Source organism: Mugil cephalus, chromosome 8, assembly GCF_022458985.1.
Source record: "Mugil cephalus isolate CIBA_MC_2020 chromosome 8, CIBA_Mcephalus_1.1, whole genome shotgun sequence".
In the NCBI taxonomy this organism is placed as follows: domain Eukaryota; kingdom Metazoa; phylum Chordata; class Actinopteri; order Mugiliformes; family Mugilidae; genus Mugil; species Mugil cephalus.
This window is the reverse complement of record NC_061777.1, coordinates 24,668,956-24,691,361: the sequence shown is the minus strand read 5'-3', so window position 1 is coordinate 24,691,361 and position 22,406 is coordinate 24,668,956. Positions and strand designations below refer to the sequence as shown.

Below are 22,406 nucleotides of genomic sequence, written 5' to 3'. Positions count from 1 at the left end.
TTTTCCTTTTAATGGCAAAATTAACACTGGGTATACATTGTTTCAAAAAAGTACAACTATAAGTGAAATTGCACTCTAAATATTCTTTAAAAACAGTTAATATAAAAACATTGCGGCTAGCATTGTCTGCTTCTTGTCTAGGAGTATTTTATTTTGGTAGATGTAACTACACTTGGATTGCACAGATTGCGTACTGGGAATGGTCTCTATACTATTGTAAAGCTTTAACAAAAACGGACGCAAGAAAGGTAAGTGGTAAATTTGCCCGAATTTGTCGAAAACGATTTGCTTAAATTGTGTTTGCTCGTTTTGTACTTGCTATGGTGCAGACGCCAGTCAGTTTTTCGCTTGCATTTGGGTGTTCTGTTGTTGTGCTGTGCTGTGGAAGTTGCAGCGCAGTCCGGGGGCACCAGTCTGTTGGAATTACAACAAACTTTAAGTTTATGTAAACTAATTTAATTGTTTAATTGTTTTTATTCTGACACCAGGTAAAGGTAAATAACAATGAGCCACATATCAATTTATTTTGCTTTTTTGGATGTAGCCTCATTATGCACGGTGTTCATTGCTTCTCACTTAAAGTTTGATCACTTCGACAGAATTATTTAAAATTCCCATTTTGTATTCGGCTTCTGCTTTGTGACCGACCACAAATGAATTAAAAAAAAAAAAAAAACTGAATGAAACTGAGATCGAAAAAAAAGACCCAGGCAAAGTCAACAAGGAACGTAAATAAACCAGAGAGGTGACCCTCCATAGATGGTAAACAAATTCAACAGGAGAGTCAGTTCTCTTTTCCCACGGACGAGCTTTGTACCCTTTTCTGTTGTGACAGCCTGACTGTTTATAGAGGGAATGCGCGTGAATAAGTGAAGGGGGGAGTGTCTGATTACAAACACTGAAGTGAGAAGGGTAGGTGATCTTTGACCCAGATTTCTGAGGCACTAATGTTGCTGCGGAGGTCAGTTCACGGGTTCAAGTCCCAGGCGGTTATTAATATATACAAGCAAACCTCTTTCTAAATGTGTATGAATTAAAAAAAAGAGCTATTTATAATTTTAATTTCAATTGATCCTTAAAGATGTTTCTGTGTTATTTTATTTTATTTTTTTTCAACAGGCATGGATGACAATGAAGAAGAAGAGAGCTGCAGTATATACCCAGTATGTCATTCTCCTTTATCCATAATTAAAAGTCTGGAGACCTTGTTCTTACAGTGCATTTAGTTACAATTCTTAGGTGATAACAATGGCTATGCTTTATGTCTGTGTTGAGTGAAACAGTAATTTATAATCCAATTTTTTCCTCTCGAAATGGAAAGAATAAATGTTATTTTAGTTATTAAGAGTGGACCATCCCAACAGTGAACCCTCTGTGGGGTGCTCTTGTAAGGGTGATAGAGTCTGTTGACTGACAAGAGGGCAGATCGTCCTGGCATATTTTGACCTGATGATTGCATCAAAGTAAACAACTCATTTTTGGCAACTATGAACATTTTGTGGCACTCATTGCAGGGATACACTCACTTGGAAGTTCATTGGGTACACTAGTGAAAATAATAAATAAGCCACTTAGCTCAGAGTTAAGGACTGCTGAAGTGTCTTTCAGCTTACAAGTGTCAACTGATCCTGTTTTTGCAGTCATTTGTTCTGCACTTTCACTGTGCTTTCACTTTTGAATGCATCCCATACACTGTATGTATTGGTTTCATTGGTGTTATTTGGTTGCCTAATGTTTCAGAGACTCCTTCCACTTGGTAGTGAGCTCAAAGCCAGGATGGAGCCGTTTGTGGAGGAAAAAACTGAAGTCAATATGGTAACAACTGGCACCGAATTCCTAATGCTTTAGCTGTATAATTGTTTACACCTTTGTTTTAACATTAATCTGCAATTTCGTAAATTGTGCAAAAAGTGATTCGAATTCTTTTTGATACAACATAGACATGGATTAATGACTTTTCAGCTTCCACTTTTTTATGTAATCAAGTGTACAATTGAGAAAACAGCTGGAATCGTGGAATAAATTAGTTTGATATGAGATATGGCTAATTTCTTTGTCTGTTTTTCTTCCAGTGGACAGCTGTGTTGATTGGAGCTGTGATGACTGTGTCGGTTGTTGGAGTTTCTGTGTTCCTTCTTTACAGAAGATACAAACTATCAAGTCAGTGGCCGTCACACTGTGCTCCCTATATTGTTTTAAAGTACATTAAAAGTACACCTACATAATCTCCACTATGCTGAGATGGAAATACACCCAAATACATTGTAAATATGCATCAGTGTTAGTTTTTCTTTTGTGAACTGAGTATTGTATCACTCTTTCACACTTCATACATATGTGCATTTTATTAGCCAGGGTTAAGTTCCTCATTATTTGGTAAACTGTAAAACTTTATTTTTTTTATATCTTGATAAAGATAGAATACGTTAGCAGTTTCCCATTCAATATTGGTTAAATGCTGTTTGTTATATTATCCATTTTGTGTGTCCACGTTCATTCAAGTGGTAAGGCAAGTTTATTTGCACCAAACATAAACAAGGTTTCATAATGTAATAATAGATCAGAAAGGTATTTTACACACCAGTCAGATCTTATCTGTTTAACGAGCACAGAGAGATTGGTGGCCTAACAGAAAATGTCTGGTTGTTTCAGAGGAGGAGGCTGGCGTCCCTCACTATCGTTTCAGGAAGAGAGACAAGGTGATGTTCTACGGCCGAAAGATCATGAGAAAGGTTTGTGTATTCTTAAACATCCCAGCCTGCATTTCCCCTCTCTAAAGATACATTGCACGCTTTGCAGTGGCCACAACCATTCAGTCTGCAGTTTGCAAACATATGCAAACACAAGTCTGACATAGTGAAGTGAAAGTGTGTTGCAATCATAGAAAAACAAACACTGTAGAGTTTGATACATGTACAGTATATCACCATGTTTTAGTAGTTACTTCATTGTTTTTCACCGAAGGTATGTTCCATTTATTTAACAAAATATAAACAAGATGTAACCATTCTTTTGCCACCATTAATTATGATACCAGATTTCATGGCCTGCAGACAGCAGTTCTACAACTACACAGATACCTTCCAGTGTATCTATATTAGTATTTTTTGAAATTTTCAGAAACAAGAAACATCGAATTTCTTTCTTTCTGTTTCAGGTTCAGACATTGTCTTCTGTTCCTGCTTCTAACTCAAACTCAGCCACTCGGCAGAGAGTTAGGAAGAGGACCAAAGTCCTGTCTATAGCTCGCAAGTGAGTCCTTTAGCTTCAGCATTTAGTGTTGACGGAAGATAACCTTTGATTGTCTGAAAAGTTCACTGTTCTCCTTGGAAAGAAGGGAAGAAGGGGGAAAAAACATTATAAGAGTGCTGTACCATTAAATATTGACTCTGCTGATATGAATATTTAGTAAAGTCAGCTCAGTAGGATGAGTTCAGACTTTGCTCAGTCAAATTACTGAAACAGTATCAAGAGTGTGTTTATGCTGTGTGTGTTTAAGGATCTTGCGTATCCGGAGGGAGCCCCCCACCCTGCAGCCTAAAGAGCCTCCTCCCTCCCTACTGGAGGCTGACCTGACTGAGTTTGATGTGCAGAACTCCCATCTGCCCTCTGAGGTGCTGTACATGTTGAAAAATGTCAGGTCAGTGAAATGGCACAATTTAATTCTCCTCATGACAACATACAAGGCAGTAAAGTGATCTCTGGGGCTGTGAAATAAACGTGCAGTTATTTTTATTTGAATGCTTTTGTCCTTTTCGTTGGACAAAACAAGCTAATTGAAGATGTTGCTGTTTATGTCTATATAACTTCTGTTGTTGGAGTTTACATTGAAGCCATTCAAGATGACAAGCAAAATGCAGCATTGGAAGTGTGCTATTGTCTGTTGTTCATCTGGTAAAAAGTGGTTACATACTTCAGGAATGGTAGATTTTGGAGACAATCTTACGTGTTACAATCCAATTTAAACTGTGCCACAGCAGGTCCTTCCCCTATAGTCTTTTTACCTCTGGTTACTACTTGTGATAAATATATAGCACCTGCATTATTTATTAGTTAGACCTCCCTATTTGCGATTGGCTCATGATTATACTAGGGTTGACTCAACTGCAGTAGGTAACCTTAAATGTAGCTTCTGAAGCGACTTGCTGTAAGATCTAAACTAATTTTGGTGTGACAAACGTTTAAAATCCCATGGCATATTAAAAAAACTTCTTAGTCTTTCCACTTAATGTGTGTTTGCTTCCCTCTAGTGGTCAGTACGTGTGGTTTGATAGGAAATTTTGGGAGATGAGGTGACATGTTGCCTGAGTGCTGTGTTTGAATGAGAGCACGGTTATTACCACTGTTCATGCATGACCTGTGCGTCCAGGGTGCTCGGCCACTTCGAGAAGCCCGTCTTCCTGGAGCTGTGCCGTCACATGGTGCTGATCCCGCTGCACCAGGGAGAGGGACTCTTCCGACCCGGTGACACAGATGACAGCATCTACGTGGTCCAAGATGGCCGCCTGGAGCTGTGCATACATGAGAATGTAAGACGACACACCTGGTCAGAAATCCTAAAAATGGTGACCATGAATTAGAGCTCTTTGCTGCGGTGCGCATACAGTGGAAAATCGAGCGGGGTTGTACACATGAAACAGTTTCTGATTATCTGAGTCTTGACTTAGTTGAAAGACAAAATGAAATTCACACTGAAAACGTGTGTTGTTTCAGATTCTCAAAGTAAATTCTTATTTTGTTTAGTTTTTTAAATACTGCGAAGCAGAATTAAGCTCTTTTGAACTCTATATAGTCATTTGTGATGCAGCTTATGATACAGTAGAATATGGCCAGCAAACATGTCAAAGAAAGGATCAAAGTCAAGAGGAGAAATACAGTATGCAAAGGAGGAAAGGTAATAAACGTGAAAGCATATTTACCCTTAATTATTGTTTAACTGTAAGGCTTTAGATGACACGTGTTCATTCAACATTTTGACATCTGATTGTGTTTCTTACTGCAGGATGGGACAGACGCAGTAGTGAAGGAGGTGTTACCAGGAGACAGTGTCCACAGTTTGCTCAGTATTCTGGACGTCATCACTGTACGTGTGCCTCCCCACTTATGTCTGCATTTGTTGACTGTTCTTCATCCTTCTATGTCTTATTCTATGTAATTTCGCTTTACCATTTAATAGCTTCTCCTTTTTGCCACATAATGTGTTTTCTATATTTCAGGGCTACCCGGCTCCTTACAAGACAGTATCTGCGAGGGCTGCAATTCCCTCCTCCATCTTGCGTCTTCCGGCCGTGGCGTTCCTATCCGTGTTCGAAAAATATCCTGAAACTCTGGTCCGTGTTATTCAGGTAAATGCAACCAGTGCATGAAATGTGACAGGGTCAGGTCCAGAAAAGGTTTGCATTACGTAGAGATTTTCAGGCATTTAAAGTATCTGCATTCTGCATTTTGTCATCATGTTTCCTTCTTGTCCCGTAGATAATAATGGTCCGTCTACAGAGAGTGACCTTCCTTGCCTTACACAACTACCTTGGCCTAACAACTGAGCTCTTCAACCCGGTACGTGTATTTCGCAAAGTTTAACTTGTCAGTACAAATAGTCTGAAATGATTTTGGATATAAACTTCTCTGATAAGACGTACTTTTTCAAGGTCAAAAAATAGAATTGCCCAGAAGTATTCATAAATAGTCAAGTTGAGACAGATATCTATATTTAACATTTAAATGCAGGGTTTCTTTCTTAAGAAAGTATTTCTTAATTATAAGTGTGACTTACTGATTCTCTATAAACTGCAGCCACGTCGCTGCATGTCATTACTCATTACTTCCTGTCTCTCTCCACTGATAACTATCAAATAAAGGTTTCAATTTAACCATGGTCAGCATTTAATTAGCAACAAATGTAAGGCTCACTTATCATAAGCTGATCATTATGTGTGTGTGGAACAGGAGAGCCAAGCGATCTCCTTGGTGTCAGTGGCAAATGTTTTGGGTGAGGCTCATCCACACAAAGGCCTCCGCAGGCAGCCGTCCCACTCCGATGATACGGCTCCTGAAAAAGCTGATGCAGGTCAGAAACCACGGTATTCTCTCTCTGGGGTGCTTATGTAGTAGCATCTGTCTCAAATTCTATTTTTTCTTTTTGATAACCTATAGCAGAAAAGTCCAGCCTGTCTGACGTGTCCATATCGAAGTGCAAGAAATCTCGCTCACACTCCAGCCCTCTCGCTGTTACAGGTACACACACATGATTGTGTACATATGGATGTATGGAAAAAAAATTAAATACAAATGATAACACGTTTGCAGAACTATCTTTCTAATGAGCTAGTTTTTGCAAGACTATTATGCTGTTATAAATCTTACTAGTAACTAACTTTTGAGGCTAATGTTACCAGTATGCAAAGCTTATATAGGCGTTTAAGGATCACCATGGTGGCAATATTTTACAAACAAGAATACGAGCAATCTGAATTTTTAACCAGCAAACCTGCAATGAAAGGCAAGAATATCTGAACTGCAAACATTCATGAAAAAGACATCTTGTTACGAAGATTCTTGTCAATGATCAACATAACTGGAACCTGTGTGTTTTCAGGTGAAATGTCAGACGACCTCAACAGAGTATATGAGCGAGCTCGAGTTGCCAAAGAGGAGACGATGACTCACATTCCTGTAAAGGTCCGTGGATAACAGGTTTCTTACTTAGGCTTTTAGGGGTTTGGTGGTCTGACTCCAGATGTGGAATATCAGGGATACAGGGACTAAGTATGGGAGTTTTTACAGACGACTCTTGGACCTGAGACCAATCTAACGAAGAAGAACATACATGTATTTCTAGAGCTTTGCATGATGATAGCTGCATTTATTACATTGGTGACAATAGGAACTGATCAAGTGGATTATTTGTGTATGCCATGGTTCTTTAGAGTAATCGTGTTCCTTATTGGCATTTTGTTTTTTTATGTATTCTTTTCTTCACAGTCAATTCTAAAGAAGAGTGTGACAATGCAGCACACACCATCTGCTATTTACCACTACAATGATGATGGAGGAGGAAATGTCCACCATAATAAAGTCAACGCCATTTTCCAAGCAGCTAAAAAGGATCTGCTGCAGGTCATCCACATGGAGGTAGCTTACAGTGTAAACCACTATCAAAACAAGACAGCAGTACAGTTCAGCTACATATTCAGATAGACGGTGGAGGACAGTTTGAACCAAAATAGAAGAAATACTAATCACACACCTTTTATTGTTTATATGTCTGGTACGGTGGTTTAAACTGGTAAGAATCTTTTGTTTTTTTTTTCCTTCAATGTCACCAGGACCCCAGTCTGCTGGAGGGCAGGGTGAATCTTCGCCAGGTCAAAGCTGGCTCTGTTGTGGCACACCAGGGGGACCAGGTCAGTCTGCTGGGCCAACATGAACACAAAGAGACACTTCTCATGATTTTGCTCTTTGAACTGGATGCATGTGTTTCTTTTCACAAACTCTGAAATCCATAAAGTCAGAAGTGATTTGCTTGTGACTATCTCAGTCTTACAAATTCTGTTTAGAGAGAGTAACATTGAGAGAAAACGCTGGATAAACTTTAATATTTGAAGGGATAATGTGGAGATTTTTATTGTTAATTGGCTGCTTAATTCCTGCAAATCACTCCACTTTATTGCTGAGGAAAAACTCCAGCAATCAGCCCTTCTTTATTGCTTTCTTTCTCCACATGATTTACAGGATGTGAGCATTGCATTTATCATCTCCGGGACGCTCCACGTGTACCAGCGTATGATCGATCGTGAGGAGGAGAGCCTGCTCTTCGTCACCCACCCAGGAGAGTTGGTGGGCCATTTGGCCGTCCTCACGGGGGAGCCCCTCATCTTCACAGTGCGTGCGCACCGAGACTGCACCTTCCTCTACATATCCAAGGCCCACTTCTACGAGTAAGACCAAGCACACATTTAAGACATTCTGTCGCTTCGCTGGAAGCCAGTAGGATGTAAAAACACGTCTGTGTTACGAACTTTGCAGAATGATGCGCGAGGAGCCTCGGGTTGTGCTGAACGTAGCTCACACTGTGGTGAAAAGGGTGTCACCGTTTGTGAGACAGATTGACTTCGCCCTGGACTGGATGGCTGTGGAGGCTGGCCGTGCCGTCTACAGGTATTCCTCCTAACACTATTTATGCACTGCTGTAAGAAACGGTTATAAAGTTCAGCCTGATACTTTCATTTTGCTCAGTGTAAAGTGTAATTTGTGTAGCTACATCCTATAATTTACCTCCAGTTCTCTTGTCATCCTGTCAGTTGTTCATAATCTAAATGTGACAACAACAGTAATGCAACACAAATGTATAAATGAAAACCTAATTACAATTACATATGTTGTTCCTTCATGTTTTTAGACAAGGAGACAAGTCAGACAGCACCTTCATCGTCCTCAGTGGCCGACTGCGCTCTGTCATTGCAAAGGATGATGGGAAGAAGGAGCTGGCGGGGGAGTATGGCCGTGGGGATCTGATTGGTGTGGTGAGTTGTCAAGAGTGAAATGAATGAACTGTAAAAAAAATGCATGTTTTAGAACAGAAAGATGTGGAAAGATTGAATTTCGTACTCCAACGCCTGTGTTGTGGATTGGTTAGGTGGAGGCCCTGACGCACATGAACCGTGCCACCACAGTCCATGCTGTCAGGGACTCGGAGCTAGCCAAGCTACCTGAGGGAGCCCTGAACTCCATCAAGAGGAGGTATCCTCAGGTTGTCACCAGGCTGATTCACCTGCTGGGACAGAAGATCCTGGGAAACATGCAGCAGGTCAACGGTCCTCTGGCAGGTAAAGACGACAGATGGCGCAGCAATTACGGCCAGAGAACAACATCGACACTTAAATGTACTGTATTGTAAGCTGATAAATACTCGAGTACTGTACAGAACTCCTGTATTTAAAAATTAGGTGGAAGTCTTGCTTCATCCTTTCACTAGTTAATAACTATTACATTGCAAAAATGTAAAACCATGTTACATTATTTATATTACATTTTATTAACATTTGAATATCATACAGTGGCATACAACTTTGAAAACTTAAAGCCAAGCAGCTCACCTCCCCATTTCATTTTAGTTTCACTAATACGCATTTGTACGGCAATACAAGTATGTAGATATGAAAAATTGGATTAACTGTAATTTTTCAATCAAACACCACAAATATGCAATACCAGTCTCTAAACTCAACAAGTGCAGTTGCTTTTTTTAAATATGTTTTTAAAGACCAGTCTTAAAACTGAAGAATTGTAAATAATGCAGGAAAAGAGTAGCTACTTGTCAAAGTAGCTGCTTTTGCTTTGATGACAGCTTTTCACTGCTGGTATGAGGTAGTCACCTGGATTGGTGCATTGAAGTGTTCCCAGAGGGATTGAGCACTTGTTGGCTGCTTTGCCTTCACTCTGCCTCCAACTCATCCCAAACCATCACAGTTGGGTTTAGGTCACATGACTGTGGAGGTTAGGTCACCTGACACAGCGCTCCATCAGTCTCCTTCTTGGTCAAAGAGCTGCTGCAGAGCCTGGAGGTGTGTTTTGGGTCATTGTCCTGTTGAAAAACAGATGGCAGTTCAACAAGTGCAAACCAGCTGGGGCTGCTGTGGTAACCACGCTGGTTAAGTGACTTGATTTTTGAATAAATCACCAACAGTGTCACCACCACCATCACACAAATTTGAACTTATCAGTCCGAAGTACAGACTTTCACTGGTTTCATGTGTTTCTCGTGTTTCTTGGATCAAGCGGTTCTCCTCTTCCTCTTGGTCTTCAGGATGATCTTGTTGGTCAAGTCGATCATGAATACCTGATTCACGCAGTCTCCTCTGAACAGTTGATGTTGAGATGTGTCTGGCACTGGAACTCTTTGAAGCATTAATGTGGGCTTTAATCAGAGGTGCTGGTAATATACGGTTCCTGATGCTGGTGACTCTAATGAACGTATCCTCAGCAGCAGAGGTGACTCTTGGTCTTCCCTTCCTGGGGCGATCCTCATGAGAGCCAGTTTCATCAAAGCGTTTGATGGTTTTCGCCACTGCACTCGAGGATACATTCAAAGTTCTTGAAATTTCCCGGATTGACCGACCTTCCTGTCTTAAAGTAATGATAAACTGACGTTTCTCTTTACTTAGCTGACTGGTTCTCGCCATAATATGGATTACAAGAGCAGTCTAGTTTAGTCTGGACAATTTACCGCAGAAAACTGTTTACTAACCCCGTCTCTGCTCAATTCAACTGATAACAAGATGGCGGCCGCCTGTTCTGCTGCGGCGTTACTGGATCACGACAGCATCGCAGCCCTGAGGCAGAATAAACCACTTAGTCTGAAAGTTCATCTGTAAATCTGTAGTGGAGTCTTGTCAGACGCTTATACCCGATCGTAAGTTCATACTGGAACTGTGGACACACCGAGGAGGTTGGATGGAAAGCGGAAGATGGGGTTTCGTCTTTTTCTTACTATTTTATTTTATAATGGTGGTTGACAACCCAGCTAAAGCTGCATTACTGCCACCAACTGGACAGGAGTGAGAAGTAAGCGAGTAAAAACGAATAAAAAGGAAAGCTGTCTTTTATTTAACTGCTCTGTCTATTGGTACATTTAATTCTTCTTCTTCTTTTGCTCTCTACAGGATGGAATGGTGGCTCTTAATATATACGGTTTAGTTTTGTTTATCCACAATGTTTCCCATTCCCTTTTTGAATATTGTAGTCTCACTTTCAATTGGCCTAACACACAGTCTGAAAGATAGATACTTTATTTATCCTGTGAGAAATTTGGTATAAATTAGAGTATAAATGGATTTTTATGTCTCATAGGCAGTCTGTGATTAATAAGTACCACATGAAGCGTAGAAGCAGGTTTGACACATCTTAAACAGCCAGGAAATCCTGTTTACTCTGCTTCATTGTTTTTGTGACAATCGTCTTCTGCCTTGCAGCTCGTAGTCTGGCTCTGCACACACCTACCAGTAAATGGGATGCTGGGAACCCAGCCTCTAACTTGTCCACTGTTGCCATCCTGCCTGTGTCGGAGGAGGTTCCCCTAACCGCCTTCACTCTTGAGCTGCAGCATGCACTCAGCGGCATTGGTATGTTCACACACACACACACACACACACACACACACGTACACCTTGCACTTTATGTAGGGCTGCTATTAATTTTCATAAACTCTTACCTGCATATACTGAATGTTTCTGTATCAGTCACACACATTTGCAAAATGTGAAACTGCCTCTCAATCTCTGGTTGCCCAATTTTATAATATGTAAGGTGTATTTTTTAATTAAATTAATTTTAATAGAAAAATGTATGAATGTTGAATTTAGGATTTAAATTGCACATTTGTAAACGAATCTGAAAATGTGTGTACTCAAAAAGACAGTGAATCACCTTTTATTCTGAGTAAGATAATGTGCTGCTTCATACTGAGAGAAAATGCCCTTTGACAACACATACCTGTCTCCTTTTAGGATCTTCTTAAATCTGTGCCACGGTACAGTTATACGAAGTGCAACACTGCAGTCACAACTAATTCACAAGTTATTTCTTACTACTTTAAGAAATTTACTTTCAAAACTTTTTTTCCTGCAGGCCCCACTCTACTCCTGACCAGCGACATAATCAAACAGAGACTGGGCTCTGCTGCTCTGGACAGGTAGACTCAGTGTTTTACACATACACGTTTCTTCTCCTGGTCAAGACACATTTGTAGCGAGCAAAGCATACCAACTAAAAAGTAGAAAACATTCTGTGTGTGCAACTGATTTTGATTTTACAGTTCATGAAGCACAGAGATAAGAGTGTCGTTTGCCAGTTGTAGATGCATTTCAGTTGATTCAGTTCACAGGTTGATCTTCTTTGTCTTCTCTTTTGCAGTGTCCATGAGTACCGCCTGTCCAGTTGGCTCGGCCAGCAGGAGGACATCCATCGAATCGTCCTCTACCAGTCAGACCCCGGCCTCACCCCTTGGACCCAGCGCTGCATTCGCCAGGCCGACTGCATCATCATTGTGGGACTGGGAGAGCAGGAGCCCACTGTGGGTGAGGTCAGTGAAAACTCACACCTGATCAAAGGCCTGGAAATCTGCCATTGTTACCCCTGTCTTTAAATCTGGTGACCCAACATCTCTGCATAACTACCGCCCAATAAGCATTCTTCCAGCCATTTCCAAAATCGCAGAAAAATGGGTGTCACAGCAGATTGTCCATCATTTAAACAGCAGCTCCCCCTCTCTCCATGCCATGCAGTTTGGTTTCAGATCCAAGCATTCCACTGAGATGGCTACTTGCTTCCTTATTGAGAAAATAAAAAAATTTCTCGATAAGGGTGGAGTTGTAGGGGCGGTGTTTTTGGACCTCAGGAAAGCTTTTGATACAGTAAATCACTCTGTTCTTCTAACCAAACTCTCAAAATTTAACTTCTCTCAAAACGCTGTGGGATGGATTGAATCATATCTGCATGATCGAACACAATCTGTATCTGTTAACAACTGCATATCTGACTCTCTTAGGCTAACCTCTGGAGTCCCTCAGGGATCAATATTAGGCCCCCTTTTATTTAGTCTTTATATTAATGATTTGCCCACTGTCTGTCCAGAAGCTGAATGCGTAATGTATGCAGACGATACGGTTTTCTTTGTTCATGGTCACACCAAAGACATTGTTGCCGCTCAACTCATCAAAGCAATGTCCTGTGTTACAAGTTGGTTGCAGGAGTGCTGTCTACAGCTAAATGTTTCTAAAACTGTAGGCATGTATTTCACTAAAACAAACAAAGTATCACTTGACCCCGACATACATGTTAATGGAGAAAAAATACAAATTGTCAACTAATATACTGTAAATATCTTGGGATAATAATCGATTCTGAGCTTTCCTTTAAAGCCCATATTGGCAAATTGTGTAAAAAAATCAAGTTAAACCTCGTTAATTTTCGTGCAATTCGAAATGAAATGTCTACTGAAGCCGCAAAAATGTACTTGCATTCGATGATTTTCAGTCATTTCAACTACTGCCTAACTAGCTGGTCCCAGGCTGGTCAGAGCTCAAAAAAACCATTGGAAATTTTGTACAAACAAGCAATTAAAGTTATGGATAAAAAACCTAGGCACTATCATCACTGTGAAATTTTAAAAAATTATAGTATTTTAAATTGGGACAGTCTTCACACATTTGCAGACCTAAAACTGACCTACAAAGTGCTCCATAAATTGGCTCCAGATCCTCTGGCAGAGTTCATCAGCCAAAGAAACAGCCTTGAGCGTGTCACTCGAGGCTCTGTCAGAGGTGACTGTTATATTCCTTTGCGCAGGAGCACTTTCAGTAAGTCGGCCTGGTCAGTAAGGAGTGCAAGTGTGTGGAACTCAATACCTGAGGAGATTAAACTGCTCACGACATACAAGGGCTTTACAAAAAAACTGAAAACGTGGCTTATCAACACCTATAGCTGCCAACACTAAAATATGTTGTAATGCTCTGATGTTTTGATGTTATGATAAAATGTTGTGTTGTATTTTGATTGTTTTTTTTTTGTTTTGTTTTTTTTAATTATACAGTAAGTGTTTATGTATCTGTATTATATTGTACATGTATTGTATGCTTATTGCCTTTTTTACATCAAGGCCAGGGGACTACAGATGAAAACTAGCCTTCTGGCTAATTCTGGCTTTTTTAACCATGGGTAATCATGTGTTCTATGAAATTGCACTGTCCCTTTCTTAAATAAACAGTAAACATCATCTGCACATGTTTGCTCATGAAAATGATTAAAGCCACAGATATGTCTGTAACGGGTGATAACAAATCATCTGTCCTGGCATTTATAACTTTACCCTCATACAGCTGATCTTGATAATAAGCGAAGGAATACCTCTTCTCTGCCCGTAGCTGGAGCGAATGTTGGAGGGTAGTTCAGTCCGAGCTCAGAAGCAGCTGGTGTTGCTGCACAGGGAGGATGGTCCCCCGCCCAGAGGGACGGCAGAGTGGCTCAACATGCGAAGCTGGATCTCCAGACACCATCACCTGTCCTGCCCCCGCAGAGTGTTCTCTAAGAGGAGTTTACCCAAGCTGGTACAAAACCACTGAGCCTTTTTACAAGCAGATCTGCACCGGTTAGCAACTGCTTCATACCTATTCCTGTGTTCATGCGTGTCCATTTATAGAGGGAGTTGTACCAGCGGGTGTTTGAGAAATGTCCAGATCGTCATTCCGACTTCTCCCGTCTTGCCAGGATATTGACAGGAAACAGCATTGCCCTGGTGCTGGGTGGAGGGGGTGCCAGGTAATGTTGCTTTACAGTACACACTACATCACTTTCAGGGCCAACCACATTAACCTCTCACTCACAAGCTCTGTTTATGTGTAACAATGTTGTAGTCACTTGAGTCAGCCTGAGGATTGAGAGGGATTTAATGACCCACTAATTCTTTATTTTAATTCTTGATTGTTTTCCGAGTTATATGGTCTCATGTGATATGAAATGAAGGATGAATGATGTTGGTAACGTCTCGTCTTTGTGTCAAAACAGATGTCAAAAATTGGACCCTCCTCTTGTCTGTACTTTTACTTCAAATGTAACTAATCATAATACATTCTCCACCAGTGCTGATAAACTGTGTTAACGCCATTCGTCTGTCTTTTTTGTCTTATAATTTTTTTTTATTGATTATTACTTCATATTATATATAATTACTGTTTCTTATCTGATTAACCTGTTTCTTTCTCTCACTGCTCTGGCTTGTCCTGGAGCTTTGACAAGGTAGGGACTGTATTCCTCTCAGCTTCAACCTGAGACACCTGGTGGACACATGCCTACAGCGGTCACACGCTGCAATGCTTTTACATGTGCCTCCTCCTCCCATATGAGCCTTCACTTCTGACTGCGGTCGTAGATTTAGTCGTAGCCTCAGCTGTTGGGCTTGTGTGATTCTGTTTCTCTCTCCCTGTAGCTTGTAGAAGCTGAAACTGTTCCACTATTATTTTTTGAGTATTTTTGAATTTTCAAAATCATACTACGTTATCATGACAGTTTCCTAAAACAAAATCACAAATGTGTTTTAGTTATGAGACCCCAGGACGTTTTAAAATGAACATTTTGTCATTGTTTGAACAAACAAATGAATCTCTTTTCAGAGGCTGCTCCCAGGTCGGCATCTTGCGGGCGCTGAACGAGGCGGGGATCCCTGTCGACATGGTGGGTGGCACCTCCATTGGCTCCTTCATGGGAGCGTTGTACGCTGAGGAGAAGAGCATCAGTCGAATGAGGGTCCGGGCTCGCGAGTGGGCAATGGTGTGTGGACCTCTCTCTCTGAAAAATGTTCCTATAGTCATGGCATCCGTTCTCATATTTATCAAGACTACATTTAGTCCTCTTGGCACCAGTTTTTTGTTTAGTTTATAGTCCCAAGAAAACATTCTAGGAAAGCCAGGTTAGTTCCTTATTCATCCACGCACACTTTTTTCCCCATTTTTTTTATTTACTTTGCATTTTCCTTTCCTCTTCAGGATATGACTTCTTACTTTAAGAAGATCTTGGATCTGACCTACCCTGTCACCTCCATGTTTTCTGGAGCTTCCTTTAATTACAGCATTAGTTCTGTCTTCAAGGACAAACAGATAGAGGTAAGTTTGGGCTGTTTATAAAACCAGTTGAAGCCATTGATAAGCTACTTAACAGAGTTACTGGATTAATGAATCTATTTAATTAATCAGATTTTGCCAAGAAAGTGTGAGCAGCTTCCCACCTGTGGCCTCTGATGTACATGTTTGTCAGAGTAATATTGTGTATGATTCATTTGCTGAAAGATGAAGAAAGACGCTTTATAGCAACCGCACTTGTGTGGATGTGATGCTAATGTTGTTTTTTTTCTTCTTTCGTCACCTTTTTGTTGATAGGACTTGTGGTTACCATACTTCAACATAACAACAGATATCACAGCTTCTTCCATGAGAGTTCACACTGATGGTGTGTGAAATACCGTTGTCCTTCTATTTTACAAATGTACTACTGTCTTTGTACAGGTTCTGTTGTCTGTAACTGTTTGTCTCCTCCCTCTTCAGGTTCATTGTGGCGGTATGTACGGGCCAGTATGTCTCTGTCTGGTTACCTGCCGCCTCTCTGCGATCCCAAAGATGGACACTTACTCATGGATGGAGGGTACATCAACAACCTTCCTGGTGAGAAAAACTGAGTGGGGACTTGACTTCTCTCACGATATATGTACGAGTAGGAGTGTAGTAATAGAGCTGGATGGCCTTCTGTGTGACCAAAATCCCCCAAAACCTGCCTTATATCCTTAAAATGTCTAATCATTTGCTAATCATTTCATTTTTGAATTTATACTTAATTGAAAAATCACATATGTTGATTTCAAATTTGACTTCATGTTACTGACCTGCTACAAATGACCAGTAAATGGTCTTGCTTTTATATAGCGCTTTTCTACCTATTGGTACTCAAAGCACTTTTACAGTCACAGATTTCCGAGGATCGAACCACTAACCCTTCGGTTCATGGACAACCCGCTCTACCTACCTACTGAGCCACAGCCGCTCCTGTTCTTCCAGCAGAGTCAGTGTCACAGGCTGGAAGAGCTGTACTTTTAACTTATTTATCTTCTTTGATAGGGAAACCTGACCTGAAAATAATTAATTTTATAGTGTAACTATACACTACATGGCACATTTGATGGCATCTGTTAAAACTGGTGCCACTACCTCTGGATCCGTGTTTAAAGTCTGTGTTCACGTGATCTTTTTTTGACTAAATAGCAAAGTTGAGGCTTAAAAGCTGATCAGTTATAGGAAGAATCTGGATGAGAAAACAGATTATGAACATGTGTTTCTCTTATGTTGGCATGTAGCTGATGTGGCCCGCTCCATGGGTGCCAAGGTCGTGATTGCAATTGATGTTGGAACCCGGGATGAAACTGACCTGACCAACTATGGTGACAGTCTGAACGGCTGGTGGCTGCTGTGGAAGCGATTCAATCCACTGGCTGAGAAGGTCAAGGTATGCGGACGATTATCATAGATGTCCTTTGTATAGTTATTGCCATTCACTTAAAACTATTGCTTTGAGTGAATGGTATTGTGTTAAGAGGGAGCAATTTCTGCTCTCCAGGTCCTGAACATGGCAGAGATCCAGACCCGGCTCGCTTACGTGTGCTGTGTGCGGCAGCTGGAACTGGTCAAAGACAGTGAATATTGCGAGTACATCCGGCCTCCCATCGACCGCTACGGCACGCTGGACTTTGCCAAGTTCGACGAGATCGCTGTGAGCTTCCCATCTGTTCCACTATGCTTTTTTTCCTCCCTCTCTCTTTGAATTTGGTTTTGGCTTCAAATTTCACACTGACCTTCGTTGGCTGTGGATGTAGGAGGTGGGATACCAGCATGGAAATACGCTGTTTGACGTGTGGCAGCGCAGCACCGTGGTGGACAGCATGCTGAAGGACAGACATCAGGAGGAGTTCCACAAAACCAAAACCGGCCATGTGAGTTCACATTACTTTGTTATGAACACATTTTGTTTTTGGAATTTGTAGTCTTCTCCAGTTTTCCCAAACTGTAGCCATGTCTGTTCACTGAGTTGTAAAAATTATACTTAAGAAGAAAAAGAAGTCAAAGTGCTATTTTTTGTTTTCGGGGCCTTCCAGAAGCTAGGCTCGTTGGATGGTGCGCCTTAAAGAGACAGTCACTCTTATTAAATCTTCAGGCAAAGGCATCATGAAGACACTGAACCTGTTCACTACATTTCTACATCATGTCTTTTCAGGTGGTCACATGTCCGAATGCCTCCTTCACTGACCTGGCAGAGATTGTGTCGAGAATCGAACCTGTCAAGAATGCCATAGTCGATGGTTAGTAAAACAATAAAATCCAAATATTATTACCTGCTTGTCACGCACAGCATCAATGTCAGGACCCAGGGTAAAGTCTGAGGTGTTCATAACCTAACTATCTTGTCTAAAACTGTCTTGTCTAAAATTTTTCACTTTATTTTCCAGACTTCATTCCATAACCTGTGTAATTTCTTGTCTCTTGTGTCATCCGTCTCCAGAGGAACTCTCTGATGAATACCAGACAGACTATGACGAAGAGATGGTGGAAAGCGCAGTGTCTGACTTTGAAGCATTCACCCCAGGCAGTGAACACACAGAGGAAGAGGAGACAGCTGACACTGCGGAAACTGTGTGTATAAAACTGGCAACCGCAACAAACTGGACTAGACTATTAAAATATTTAAAAATAAAACACAAATTAAACACATTTGTGAATCTAAATGTACCTTAAATGTATAAGCTGTACCGTTTTTAATATGCTTTATGCATAAATGTGTTATTTTGTGCACAAATTCAACACAAAGACACATACTATCCAAAATATTCTCCAGAATAACCTCCAAGTTATGCTCTCTGCATCACTTGTGTGTGTGGGTGATGTATGGGATTCACTGTGCTTGGGTGGTGGCTCATTTCTCATCAAGAGTAAATGCAGGTGGCTTTTTTCCTGAGAACCATCTGGTGAGACTTCAGGCCTTCACAGGACTCTATTCTACTTGTGCATCTTTGTTTCAGTTTGTCATGCATGTGTCTTCTGCAGCACTTCCTCATTTCCCAGAATACCACTCAGGACAGGGGTCAAATCTCAGAACATGCGTGGGTTAATCGCACGTCAACAAAAAATAGCGAGGTTAATTTTCACGGCCTGTGATGAAGACATCCAAATGAGACACATTAGCGATCATTTAAAAAATGTAATCTTTTTTTGCAGGATGAGGAAACTCCCATCACTATTCGACACCGACTGAAGAACGGCGGACAAGATACGCGACTGTGAATCCCATGAAAGCTGAGGATGCCTGTCCGGGCAGCTGCTGCGCCTGTCGACCACAGTGCCTACTTCTGAATGCGGCGCTCGCTCCGATCCAGTGAGTAGCTAGTACTGTGTACTGCAGCTGGACGAATGCGGAGACTCGAGCTGCTTTCAGATAATAAGCAGTTGCTGTCACGGCATCTTATTTTATCTGCTTGTAAACCACATGCTGCTGCTATGTGCCATGATGTCATCACACAGTAACACAGAGCATAGATTAGAATAGCTGAATGGTTTTAATGTGATATTATAAATAATTGCGCTTCTGTTCTCTCTTTTGATCCGTCCTCTCTCTGCTGATGAAAATGTGTTGTACACAACAATGCATTGCATATAAATTCACAGTCAGGGACCAGCAGAGAATCTTACAAAGGGCTAATATACTGGAATACAGTATATTTTTTTCACCCTATTTCACAGTATGCGTCGGCCCTTGTTTCGTAGCATAGCTACTTCCTTCCATTGTGAGATCCATCTAGTGTTAGATTACCTTTCGTAACGTTTACATGTAAGTTAAAACACTAAATATATTTTATGAGCTGATCATGTACAGTGTTATTCTCATTTTTGTCCAAGTAATGAAGGGACTTTTGTGAGCGGTTACTACAACTACAATAAGCTTTATTACATTAGAGGTACAGTACACGTGTCAAAGGAAGTTTGGAAACTTACTATACATGTGCGCCCTTCATTGCATTTCAGCCTTTATATCTTATACTGGTCACATTTTGTGTCTGCATGCTTGATGCTTGAGCGTGCTGCGGATTTACAGACCTGTTTCTCAGCAGACATTTTTCCATGTCACAGCTCATAGCTCAGTAAAAGCTCTGCCGTGTTGATGGTGGCTGCTGTTCACTGTCACGGTTTACTGGGAGAGTGAATGGAACCAAAGCTGCCTTCAAATGTGGCCGTGTTTACAGTGTTCACTAAAACAGAACGTGTTTTATATATTCACAAGCTCGGGCGTTTTCACTTGAACTCTATGACATGTTGACAGACGTTTTAAGAAATGGCAAAGATGCATAATGAGTTAATATACTGTGATTTCCTTCATAACTTTATAATGTGTCTGAGTACAATGTTGTATGTCACAACCAAATGTGTAAAACAGAATTAATGCTGCCTTCAATTGGGGCTGTGATCACTATGCTCACAACAGCCTGAACTGTTCATTTAGTAGTTCACTAGTTCCATTTGAAGGCAGTTTCAGTCACCCCTAACGTTACCTGTGCTTCTCCTGTTGTGACAATTCTAAATATCTGCAATGACAAAGGTCTGTTGCTCCTTAAGGAAATAACAGTCAGTGGTGATCTAAAATCAGTTCATCACCATAAAGTGTGCTGAGATCTCTGCCCAGAAAAGGCATTTGATATTTGTCATAGCAGGGAAAGTGCGGGTAATATTTTAAATAGGAATGGACACTTTGTAGTATGGCCATTACAGAGAAAGGTCTTCCTGTTTTCACATCAGTCATCAATTGGCAAAATGACACATTTGTGTTTGAGCGCCAGTGCAGTGTTACTGAACCTGACAGTTATTTATGAAGAAGTGCTACATGCATGACTTGTCCTAGGTTCCCTTATGTAAGCTGTGATAGAATGAGATTCATAGATGATTTAGAAAAAAACTACCTACTACTGGCAGACTAATGCAGCTGCCCTTGGTCCGTTTTAATCAAGGCGGTTCTTATCAAATGTGGTATTGACTCATATTAACTGACTTGAAGTGTGTGTTGAGGATGTTGATAGTTTTGTGTTTCATAGGGAATAACTTGCATATTATCACTGAAAACCTGAAGTCCTTATTTTTGCACAGGGCATTGAAGAATGATTTAGATGTGTGGGTAATATCATTGTGCACTATTTGACGGTTGTTGTTGTTGTTGTTGTTTTTTATCTGTATCTCGTTTATGACAACCTTTGAAACTAGCTGTCACCATGATTAAAGTGACACTTCTTCATATCTGTTCCAAATGAGCCGCTGTGTGTCTTGGGCCAGACTTGACGAGCTGATGTGTACTTTTATAAGATTGCAAAACCTGTTTTGTGTTGGAAATAGGAAATAATACCTGCATTAAAGAAGAATAAAAACCTCACTAAAAAAACTATCTGATTGAATTTTGATTTTTATCTCACAAATTTACAAATTGGAAATTTGTATCATGTAGCATGGGCAAAATTGGGCAAAGTGTGAAGTCTCAGAACGTATTGAGGATCAAATGTTAATCAAATCGTGTCGTCTAACAACCATTGAATCCAGTTGTCCAAGCACGTGACTGGAAATGGAGCAAACTGAGGCCTACAACACGGCTATAAAAAGACATCCAGAGGCTTACAAGACCAGTCTGTAACTTCCTCTGTCCAATATGTGATGAAGAAATGGCAGCTAAAGGGAACAGCGGAAGTCACAAGAATAAACAAACGTTAGTGACCGAGGGTTCAGCTGACCACTGTGTAGTAATGAAGAACAGGGGGAAGTTCTGTTCACAAGTTCTGGCTATTCCTCCGATTTATGTTGTGCTGTTCTCTCTGTGTTATCACCTCTGGGTTCTGCTCAAAGTATCTTCCTGGTAAAAAATATTTTTTCCTCACCACTGGTGCATGACTTTTTGCTTAGGGGTTTTCAGGCTGCTATAACCATCTAGACAGGCGAAGTAATGAAGACGATAGCTTTAAATGAGTACTTATGAAATGCTCCAGAGCAAGATATGATAGCTTCTACTGCTCGTTCAGAGGTATTGCCACCAGATGCTGGAACCTGGCTGTGGGGATTTGGTCCACAAGGAACGAGAGGTCCAGTAGACAGGTCCAGTACTGGTGTAGGAACATATGGTCAAGTTCATTACAAAGCTAATGGATAAGAGGTATGATTTCTCTGGAGCTCTCTTTGTGCACAGAGCTCCATGTGCAGTATAAAACAAATGTAAAAGAACATATTTGTGTAAAATATGACTATAGATTAGGATCTCTCTCGATAAATCCATTACACACCTGGAGAAAACATCCCCAGTCTAATATGTCAGCAGGCTTGTTTTTCTTCAGGTTAAATAGGATACCTCTGTGTATGTCAATAGGTTGATTTCAGTTTAGCAGCCTATTTTCACACTTTACCATATGGTCCACCCAGTGTAGGTGTGGTTCAGTTTCGCACCGAAACCCGTTCAGTCAAACGCTCTGCTCACTGGTCTGTGGTAAACTCACGCGGATGCATCAACACAGATTAAGGCTTGGCTTCCGAGTTACGATAACAACTTGCAGCATCTTATAGAAACTGTTTTATTAGATCTGTATTCAACTCGGTTCAGTTTCATTTAGCGTTAGTATCCATTCAAACACCTCACAGAATCCAGACAGTGAAACCCCTAGAGCGGGGAAGGGAAAGTAGATGTTTACGTGATACAGTGGTAACGCATGAATGCATGGATGGAGAGAGGGAAGAACGTAGAGGACAGGAAGTCCCCCTTGCTAGACCTACAGCAGCCTGACTAAAGGATGGTTG

At 40.9% G+C, this 22,406-nt stretch overlaps 1 protein-coding gene and 2 long non-coding RNA genes across 3 annotated transcripts; 1 reads left to right on the top strand and 2 right to left on the bottom strand.

The window, feature by feature from the left end:
• The first annotated feature begins 150 nt into the window (after positions 1 to 150).
• On the top strand, positions 151 to 21,012 carry pnpla7b (patatin-like phospholipase domain containing 7b). Its single transcript, XM_047592122.1, has 35 exons — positions 151 to 248; positions 1,120 to 1,163; positions 1,741 to 1,815; positions 2,073 to 2,160; positions 2,653 to 2,732; positions 3,158 to 3,252; positions 3,500 to 3,640; positions 4,370 to 4,529; positions 5,003 to 5,083; positions 5,217 to 5,345; positions 5,476 to 5,556; positions 5,947 to 6,067; positions 6,154 to 6,234; positions 6,596 to 6,678; positions 6,982 to 7,131; positions 7,326 to 7,403; positions 7,732 to 7,937; positions 8,026 to 8,157; positions 8,399 to 8,522; positions 8,636 to 8,825; positions 10,971 to 11,120; positions 11,626 to 11,689; positions 11,911 to 12,079; positions 13,920 to 14,102; positions 14,195 to 14,313; positions 15,165 to 15,321; positions 15,537 to 15,653; positions 15,927 to 15,996; positions 16,092 to 16,208; positions 16,895 to 17,043; positions 17,155 to 17,307; positions 17,411 to 17,527; positions 17,809 to 17,893; positions 18,094 to 18,224; positions 18,807 to 21,012. The coding sequence occupies exons 2-35, from the start codon at positions 1,122 to 1,124 to the stop codon at positions 18,870 to 18,872; spliced, it is 3,984 nt and encodes a 1,327-aa protein (XP_047448078.1). The 5' UTR covers positions 151 to 248; positions 1,120 to 1,121; the 3' UTR covers positions 18,873 to 21,012.
• LOC125012271 lies at positions 7,811 to 8,553 on the bottom strand. Its single transcript, XR_007113255.1, has 4 exons — positions 8,423 to 8,553; positions 8,275 to 8,311; positions 8,019 to 8,186; positions 7,811 to 7,931 (listed from the first exon to the last, which is right to left on the bottom strand). It is a non-coding gene; the product is annotated as an uncharacterized LOC125012271 (long non-coding RNA).
• Positions 9,011 to 10,945, bottom strand: LOC125012270. The gene is made up of 2 exons (XR_007113254.1): positions 9,737 to 10,945; positions 9,011 to 9,583 (listed from the first exon to the last, which is right to left on the bottom strand). It is a non-coding gene; the product is annotated as an uncharacterized LOC125012270 (long non-coding RNA).
• Positions 21,013 to 22,406: the final 1,394 nt, after the last annotated feature.

Bases quoted from the DNA above. Each gene is read 5' to 3' on its own strand.
- pnpla7b (XM_047592122.1), top strand. From the start codon at position 1,122: ATGGATGACAATGAAGAAGAAGAGAGCTGCAGTATATACCCA. The intron at 7,132-7,325 runs GTAGCTTACAGT...CAATGTCACCAG, and splicing joins TGCAGGTCATCCACATGGAG to GACCCCAGTCTGCTGGAGGG. The intron at 7,938-8,025 runs GTAAGACCAAGC...CGAACTTTGCAG, and splicing joins TCCAAGGCCCACTTCTACGA to AATGATGCGCGAGGAGCCTC.